We start from the raw sequence: 10007 nt of genomic DNA, 5'->3' as shown, positions 1-10007 counted from the left end.
TAGACATGTACCCTAAAGTGTTTAAAGCCTAGAAAACATAAGGAATCACAAATATTGAGGAGTTTACTGCCAAGACAAGTTCTTGGGCCGTAAAACCCTATAAAGGGGTCAAATGACACCCTAACTCCTTCCTTATGCCTAGAACCCAACATAGATCATAACCTTGAAATGTTAGAGACTTGAAAACACCATAAACACCCTCCCAAGGGAGTTTACGGCCGTAAACTCCAAGGGAATATGGTCTCTAGGCCGTAAACTCCTTAAAGGAGTTAATAGGAAGCCCAAACACTTGATTTAGCCTTGAAACAATTCACCACTAGAGTTGTAGTAGTTCAAAGCTCCATTTAGTGACCCTAAGGAGAGTTTACGGCCAGGAGTTTACTCCCATGGGCCGTAAACTCCAAAACATATGGTCATTAGACCTTAAACTCCCATTAGAGGCCTTGCACTCCTTTGTTGCAACCCATTAGCCTCCTAGCACTTGACCAAAAGTGTTTTCCTCGCGTTTAAATATTTATACTTGTATAATTAGTGTTTTAATCACTAATTATTTATATACATATGTCTTCATATGTAATTAGGATCATTGTGTGTGTCTAAAGTCTTCACTTGACACCAAGCACTTGCCCGATCCTTCCTTACGATAACAGTCCGTTCAATTCCAGTCACTTACTGCAGGTGAGTTCATACCCCTTAATCAATGTTTTAAACTGTTTTAAATGTTTTATGGGGGGATACAAGTAGAATTATGCTAATTATTATATCAATCACATGTGATTAATATGTAGCATTCAAATGATTTACTACACATTAGCCGTTTTACCAAACAGTTTCCTTCAAATGATTTTTATAAACATTTTATATGTTTTAAACTCCTTATTACACTGTACATTTTACTCTGTATATCACATTTCAAACTTATTTACAATTATGTTCCAAACAAATGTTTCCTTATACTTAAACTGTTTTATCAAACCTATGCCTTCAAACTGTTTTATTGGTTGACATCAAGTCGATCTTTTCTGAAAATAATAATTATGTTCAAATGTTTTACAAAACTTATTTATACTTTTATATTATAAATTGCATGCCTCTATATGTATAGTTATATAAGAAATGTTTAAAAGACTTAGGAAGGCTATCCACCTTATTTCCTTTTCGCGCTTTGAGATGTGGTCTGGTGGGATATCGGGTACTCGTCCGAAGGTTGTTTAAATATTAGTTATATATCATGTGTACATATATAGTCATAAAAGGTCCTTCCAGTTCATCCCATGCCCTTGGGTGGCAAGGATATACATCCATGTCCATACGTACCAGTTAGATTACTAGTAAACTACCATATGGGTAGTTTAGGAAGATACTAGAACAATTACTAGAACGCAATATCATACAATGAGTCAGTTCATTCATGATTCAATACTTTCTAGAACATTACAGTACATTACATATACTACGATACTAGGAACAGAACATATACGACGATACTAGGACGATTACATTACTATACTTGCTAGATAGAGAAAGAACACACATTACAGCTAGCACACGTAGAACATTTCCGTACATTACACTTACATGAATACGTTAATAAAATTGTGATCCACTATATCAAAGCATGCCTTAAATGTCATGGCCCGAGTTGTAGCCAGAGTCTCTTGAAGGGAGAGCGTGAGTTTGCGTATAGATCTATACTGGATTGACTATCCTACACCTTGCTGCTAGCTCCAGCGGGACCTGCAGGTCTGCGGGTGCCAAACGTCATTCCGTTATTACGTCCATTCTTATGTCGTTGTTACCAGTCAATAGTATGGTACAATTAATCACATGATGCCTTAATATAAATCCGGTTTAAGGTAGTTAGTACAACAGTAGTTCTTATAGCGCTACGTTTTAGTACTACATTAATTTTCCCTGTACATATATTTAGTGATCTTTTCACTTAATCTATAAATGTAAAAACTATATTTTGTTAATAATAGTTACACTTGGGAAAATTACACACTTTTACATGACACGAACATTTAGAACAGTTAAGTCTTGGTAGAAGACTGCATTGAGAACAGTTAGGTCTTGGTAGAAGACACCCTTATATATTAGTAAGAATCATAGGGATTTCTAGAGTTTTTCAAACGTTTACAGTTGTTTTACAAACATTGTCATACTTACAGTTCATATACATTTTCAATACTTACAAATTCTTACATACAAATTAAGACACTAAATACTTATGATCTCACCAGCTTCAAAGCTGATACTCGCTTTCAAAATTACCTGTATCCCCAGGTCATCATAGACAGGTACCGATGCAAGGAATAGGGAAGATGGAGCTCGTTGAAGACTCATCTTTCATTTTGATTTATGCTTTAGTGTTTATCAAAATTTGACAGAACACACTTGTATAATAATTATATTATTAATGCAATGGATAATGTTGTTGCTTGTTTACTACTTTATGTTGTTGTGATACTGTACATGACGTCCTCCGCCCCAAAACGTTTCCGCCGTTCTTGGTTTTGGGGTGTGACACATTTAATCTAAATTCAAAAAGTGCCCGCCTAATTGTCATTACTGTAACCATTAAATCTAAATTCAAAAAGCCACTTTAACAAGAAGAATTGAACTCGGGACCTACAAGATTTGAAGGTAGCGCATTTTCCAGTTGGTCTGTAATCATGTTTGTTTAAAATATAAACACTAATTATATAAATTATTAACGTCCATTTTTTGGGGCCCCAATCCAACGATGGGCCCTGGGCCGTCGCCCAGCTTGCCCACCCCCATGGGTTGGGCCTGATTACATGTTATTTGATGTTGTCCATTTACACTTTTGGTGTTATAACATCAATTTATGACTAGGATGATGATGTTACACCTTTTTGGGTGTGGTAACATATAATAATATGTTGCCCACACCCAACGGCCTAAGAAGTCTTAAACACATAGACTGTTTCGGTAAAAACAATGACTTTTTTTTTTCTATAAATTAAAGATACATTTTTTTGTAATTTATTATACAGATAAGAGTACATTACAAGAATGGTCCTTATGGTTTGTGGTAATTTGCACGTTTTGTCTCTAATTTGTTTTTTTAATTCGGAAGGTCCCTACAATTTGTTTTTGTTGTACTCTTGGTCCCTATCTCACCTAAAATGATTATTTTGTCATTGATTTTTTAATTTATTTAAATAAGATAGGGTAAAGTAAGGTAATGTGAGGTGAAAGTGGGATTGATGATGTGTTTATTTAAATAAATTAAATAATTAATGGCAAAATAGTCTTTTTAAGTAAGACAATGACAAAATACGCAACAAAAACAAACAGTAAGGACATTCCGAATTAAAAAAATAATTTAGAAACCAAATATACAAATTATTTAAAACCATAGAGACCATTCGTGTAATTTACTAAACCTCCGGACAATATACAGAACTGTTATCGAGAAAATATAAAATATAAGAGTATTATGGCAAAAGTATGAAATGTAAAAACTATAATTTTATTTTGCAGTTCAATTTAGTATATATAATAATAAAAAATGTATCTGAATTAATATTTGTATTTATGTCCAAAAAATATTTCCGTACTCGCATAATACAGTTCCTATATTCACTAGGAGAAGAAGCTCCCATGATAAAGATGAATGGCGGGCAAAAGGAGAAAATTATAAACCGTTGGGAGGTTCCCTTCCAAGACAAGTGGTTGGGAACGAGCTTCGGCCTTCTCTCTCCTTCCCTTCATTCTGTTAGCATGAACCTACACACACTCAAACACACAAAAATATTCATAATCAAAATAAGGGGAACAATCAAAAGAAAGAGGAGAAAGTGTTCATTTTGCTGTATTTCATTCCCTCTATGTCTCTGTTTCTCTCACTGTAACTCCCTTTGTCCTTCCATGGACCCATTGATGAATTTGGACGAGGCGTAGAAGAATTTTAACGAGTTATTTGATCTGTAATCAAAAGGGTGCAAGATTTTCCGGGTATATGCTTAAAGATTGTTAACAATGGCGGAATCAGGAGGTGTAGATAATACGACGTCTACAGGAGAAGAGGTTGATTTCGTATGCATGGTGGACGAAGACGATCGTAAGTACCTTTACCTGTCTCATCATGGATAATTCAAATAATTTACAAATTCGGTGTTTATGTAATTCTTTTTAATCCAAAATTTCTATCTCTGGTCATTGGTTAATGCATATACGATGATAGACACCAATCTCATTCGTGTTGGTATTTTGATTTTGTTAAAAAACAATGGATAAACATAAGCCACATTGTTATTTGTTAGTGCACTCTATGTGTTTGTGTTTATGCCTGAGAGAAAGAGGAATGGTATGAATTACAGCAACAGGAAGATATGATGCAGCAATGTGGCTAAGAAAGAGAGTAGGTGTAGTGGCTGCAAGAGATTTGCCAGCTGAGCCTTCAGAAGAAGATTGTAGGCAAGGATTAAGAAGTGGGATGATCCTTTGCAATGTTCTTAACAAGATTCAACCTGGTTCTGTTCCTAAAGTAAGCTTCTTTTTCACTTGTTTACCTTTCTTTTCACCTTAAATTTTCCCTTTTAAAATTGGCTCAAATGTAGGTTGTGAATGCACCTTCACCTGTCTTCACTACACCAGATTCAGCAGCTTTGGCTGCCTACCTTGAAAATATTAAGAATTTCCTTAAAGCCATAGAAACTATTGGCCTTCCAACTTTTGAACCATCTGATTTAGAACAGGTACTTGTCCTTCATCAACTTTATAAACTATCCAATGTCTTATATTGAATATTCTCTCCCTCTTTCTTTCTTTCTTTCTTTTTTTTTAATAAATATATATCCAGGGGGGATATTTTTCAAGAGTGGTGAACACTGTATTGGCCATGAGAGCATATAATGATTGGAAAGCAAAAAGTGGAAATGCATCACGAAAATTTTCATGGAGTTCACCAAGTGGGAAATTTCTTAGAAGTAAAGAACCAGCTAAAGGTGGTGCTGGTGAATATTCAACAGATCAATATGATGATGGAAGTGACCCTGGCGATGAGGTTTTTTTTTTCTTTTTACTTAATTCAAATAATATTATGAAGTAAGGGTATTCTTGGGAAACTTTTAATAATTTGAGCGTATAATTTGCAGAGTGATCTTGGGCCTCTTTTCAAGATTGTTTCTGATCTTCTTATGGATAGAGAGGAAGAAGACATTCCTATTGTGAGTTATCTTCAACTTCATCATGTAATGTAGCTACTACCACTAGTTTTTTGATCTTGAAATTGACTAGAAAACATTTTTGTACGATAGATTGTTGAGAACATATTGAATAAACTGAAAGAGGAATTCGAAAAGAGATTGGCAAAAGAAACAAGAAAACTAAATGGAGAAGATGATGAGACAAACAGTGATGAAGATGATTTATCTGCGGGTGAGTCTTCAAGTCCTGATTATGAAGCTGTGAAGGAGCAAGAACGCATAAATAGAGAAAAAGAAATGCTAGAACTACTAAAAGAAAAGGCTAGAAGGCAACTGGAGGAAGAGGAGGAAGAAAGAGCTGCAAAAGAGCAAGAACGTATCAATAGAGAACGGGAATTACTTGAGCAACAAGAAAAGGCTAGAAGGGAAGAGGAGGAAAGAGCTGCAAGGGAGAAAGAACGCATCAAAAGAGAAAAAGAAAGAGAGTTACTTGAACAACAAGAAAAGGCTAGAAAGCAAGCAGAAGCTGAGAAAGCTGCAGAGCTAGCAGGGATTGAAAGACAGAAAGAACTTTTAGCAGCAAAAGCAAAAGCTAAAGAGGAGAAAAAAGCTGCAAAAGCAAAAGCTAAAGAGGAGAAAAAAGCTGCAAAAGAAAAAGCTAAAGAGGAAAAGAGAGCTAAAAAGGAGCAAGAACGTATGAATAAAGAACAAGATAAAGAAAAGGCTAAAGAGGAGAAGAAAGCTGCAAAAGAGCAAGAACGAATGAATAAAGAAAAAGAAAAAGAAGAGGCAAAAAAGAAAAGGGAAGAGGATAAAGCTGCAAAAGAGAAAGAACGAGCGAAGAGAGAGATGGAAAAAGAGAAGGCTAAAAAGCAAGCGGAAGCTAACAAAGCTGCAAAGGAGCAAGAACGGATCAAAAGAGAGAAGGAGTTACTTGCATTACAAGAAAAAGCAAAACAAGGGGAACAACTAAGCTTAGAAAGAGAAAAAGAGTTGCTTGCACTACAAGAAAAAGCTAGAAAGGAAGAGGAAAGGGAACGGATCGAGGAGGAGAAAAGGGCTAGGGAAGAGGAGGAAAGGGAAAGACAAGAAGAGGAAGAAAGGGCAAGATTGGAAGAAATTGAAAGATTAGAAGAGGAAGAAAGGCTTAGAGAAAAAGAGGAAAGGGAAAGACAAGAGGAGGAAGAAAGGTTAAGAGAACAAGAGGAAAAGGAAAGACTTGAGGAGGAAGAAAGGTCTAGAAATGAGGAAGAAAAGGAAAGACTCGAGGAAGAAGAAAGGAAAAGAAAAGAGGTGGAAAGGGCAAAACAAGAAGAGGAAGAGGAAAGGTTGAGAAAGGAAGAAGAGGAAAGGGCAGAAAAGGAAAAAGAACGCCTTGAAAAAGAGGAAGAATTAAGAGAACAAGAAGAAAGAGCAAGACAACAAGAGGAATATAGAAAAAGAATGGAACAATATAACAGATTAAACGCCAATACTACAAAACGAAAGGGGCTAATCGAACGCCAAGATAAAGACTTACAAGTAAACTTAAATCATTTTCACACACTTTGACACACACACACACACACCATAAAAAATACTACAAAATGTAATTTTACTTAATCACAACATGATTAGTAACTTAAATCAAACACAATGCTTCATCATAACATCAAAAACAGTATACAAGAAAGTTCTAATAATTTTTTTTAATGTCATAAAGGAATTAAGAAGCACGATTTCTACTGCAAAAACCGAGGTGCATTCATGGAAAACAGCCTGTCAAGAGGAGGCCGAGAATCTAGGTACTACTAACATAATATTTATAATTTTATACAAACTAAATAAATTTTATGAAGAATCTTGATTGAAAAAGAAGGCTTGTTTATGGTTCTACAGGTGGCAATGTGCGAACTTTATGTCAAGCTGCAGCAGGATACAAGAAGGTTCTAGAAGAAAACAGAAAGCTATACAATCAAGTACAAGACTTAAAAGGAAGCATAAGAGTGTATTGTAGAATAAGACCCCCTTTACCTGGACAAGAGAATCATCCCACAAGTATAGATTACACAGATGAAGAAACAGTAACAGTTATCACTCCTGCAAAATCTGGAAGAGAGGGTCGAAAAGCGTCAATGTTTAATAAAGTTTTTGGTCCTTCATCAACTCAAGGTCATTTTTTTTACCCTTTCATTCTCTCCATGAATCTCAAAAACTTACGCCTTTCTTTTCCTTTTTATGTTTATGTTTACAGAAGAAGTATTCTCAGACACCCAACCATTGATACGTTCTGTTCTTGATGGATTCAATGTGTGCTTATTTGCATATGGTCCAACAAGTTCTGGAAAAACCTACACATTGGTAAGAAATTCAAATTCTTGTGAACATTTGATTTGAAGTTGAATTCACAATCTAATATTGATTTGTGTTTGTTTTTAGACTGGACCCGATAACCTTGATGAAGAAACAATGGGTGTAAACCTAAGGGCATTAAATGATCTTTTCCTTATCTCAGAAGAGAGGAAGGACCTCACTTCCTACACCATTTCTATCAATATTCTTGAAATTTACAATGATGAAATTCGAGATCTCCTTGTCACTGATGGAAGTAACAAGATATATCCTTTTTAACCCTTTTGTTACTACATATTTAAAAAACAAAAAAAAACAATTTTTGTATTGTATTGTTTTTGTCTTAACAAATGCTTACTGTAGAAATCAGTAGCAGTAAAAAGGGGACAAATGTACCCGATGCAAATCTTGTAGAAGTCACATCAACAGATGATGTTATAAACCAAATAAATCTTTGTAAAAAAAATCGTGCAGGAAATGATCGTAGTAGTCGGGCCCACAGGTGAACATTTTATTAATCTATATTTTTTGATAATAGTATAATGGAGGAAATTAATGTAAATATTTTTTGTAGTTTCCTTACAGTGCATGTTGTTGGAAAAGACAACACATCAGGGTCAATAGTTAGAGGGTGTATGCATTTAGTTGACCTTGCTGGAAGTGAAAAGCTTGAAAATTCAGATGATGAGTCAACACATATAAGCAAATCACTTTCTGCTTTAGGAGATACCTTGGTAGCTCTTGCTACTAAAGCTAAAACTGTTCCTTTCAAGTCTTGTAAACTCACACAGTTGCTCCAAGATGTTCTTGGTATATTAATTTACTATTCTACCCTCCCAAAATACCAATCTACTTTCATTCATTTGTTTATTATATCATCATACTTTCATTTTTTTCCTATTACAATATCATACTTTATAAAATACACTTTTGAAGAAATAGTAATTTTTATTTTTATTTTTTTGTAGGAGCACAAGCGAAGATTTTAATATTTGTTCATGTGCATCCTGATGCTGATGAGGTTGGAGAAACACTTAGTACTTTTAAATTTATTGAAAGGTTTTCAACAGTGGAGGGTGGATGTGGTAAATCTGCAGAGACAAGGGAGTTAAAAGAGCAAGTTGCTTATTACAAAGCAGCTTTAGCCAAGAGAGAAGCAGCAGGAGACTTATTGCCACAAGAGGTAAGTAACACTGTTTTTACATGATAAACAAACTTAAAATAGTATAATTGAGTAAATTACAAAAGTGGTCCCTGTGTTTTTTGATTTATACCTTGTTTAATCCAAAATTGAAACCTTTTTTCAGTTTTGGTCCTTAATTCAAGGTTTCATATCGATTTTGGTCCATGGAACCTTGAAATAACGACTAAAATTGATATGAGTCTTTGAAATAAGGACCAAAATCGATACAGAACCCTGAAATAAGGACCAAAACCGAAACATCAATATGAAACCTTGAAATAAAGACCAAAACTGAAAAATGTTTTATTTTTGAACTAGACACGGTAAAATTCAGAAAGTCCAGGGACCATTTTTGTGAGTCGTTCATATTGTTGTAAAGTTGTAACACAGTCTTCACACAATTAACAGATTTAAAAATTAAAAAAAAAATATAATTATTTGCATATGGATGCAGGCATCAGTGAATTCACCAAGAGCTGGGAAAGAATCAGCTGATGCTCCTGCAGAAGAGGAACCAAAGGCTGCAGCTCCAAAGGCAGCAGCACCAGCCAAGTATGATTATATTTATAATAACCATGTCTTGTTCATTATCAGGTCAAAGTCAAAGTCAGTGTGTTGACTTTTGTTTTCTGTTTTTCTTTTTTTTTTTTCTAAAAAAAAAAAATTAGGAGTGCTTCAAGTCCAGCTGCGAAGAAACCTGCAGCTGCTGCTGCGAAGCCGGCAGCAAAGACAGCTGCAAAGCCGGCACCAAAGAAAAAGTGAGCATCTATGGTGAGTGCTATTTTTCTTTTTATTTGATTTTATTATGTTTTTGTTTAATTGTTTGCGAGATATAATAAGTGTCTGAATTAGCGGATGCTGCTTTCCTTTTCTGTGTAAATGTTGTAAACATTAGGAAACTAATGAAGAATGGACATATACCATGTTTGGTTCTATTTTTTGGTGTTAAATTTGTATTTTAAAAAATATAATAAATAATAAGTTTTGTCAAAAAAGTCATGTTGCACAATAATTTTTTGATGCTGATTCGGGTACTGGAAACATTTTGCAAAGTTGGATGAGGCCTTGCTCCTTTGGCCAAAACTTCCAAGGAATTTTTTAATCCTCAATTCAATTCTAAGGAAATCTTTCCTAAATCCTTTATTTTCATGTTCCTTGGCTACTACAATATCGTGCACATATAGAGTTAAACCGGACTCCCCATGAGGTTGAATGCTTGATAAAAAAGGTGTCATCTCCTTGACTTTTAGCTTGTAGCAACGATCCTTGGTAAACCATTTAAACCAAATATGCAGAGATTGTTTTGTGACAGATAA

General features: G+C 34.7%; 1 protein-coding gene across 1 annotated transcript; it reads left to right on the top strand.

Annotated features, from left to right (window-relative positions):
• Positions 1-3592: 3592 nt before the first annotated feature.
• LOC111921152 (kinesin-like protein KIN-14P) lies at positions 3593-9686 on the top strand. Its single transcript, XM_023916727.2, has 15 exons — positions 3593-4090; positions 4350-4516; positions 4590-4727; positions 4832-5035; positions 5127-5198; positions 5289-6698; positions 6880-6961; positions 7056-7328; positions 7411-7517; positions 7596-7774; positions 7867-8010; positions 8083-8318; positions 8477-8691; positions 9146-9243; positions 9360-9686. Exons 1-15 carry the CDS (start codon positions 4009-4011, stop codon positions 9451-9453), a joined length of 3501 nt encoding a protein of 1166 aa, XP_023772495.1. The 5' UTR covers positions 3593-4008; the 3' UTR covers positions 9454-9686.
• The last annotated feature ends 321 nt before the right edge of the window (positions 9687-10007 follow it).

This window comes from Lactuca sativa, chromosome 7 (genome assembly GCF_002870075.4).
Source record: "Lactuca sativa cultivar Salinas chromosome 7, Lsat_Salinas_v11, whole genome shotgun sequence".
Classification (NCBI taxonomy): domain Eukaryota; kingdom Viridiplantae; phylum Streptophyta; class Magnoliopsida; order Asterales; family Asteraceae; genus Lactuca; species Lactuca sativa.
The sequence above is the reverse complement of the archived record's forward strand: the minus strand, read 5'-3'. Positions and strand labels throughout refer to the sequence as shown.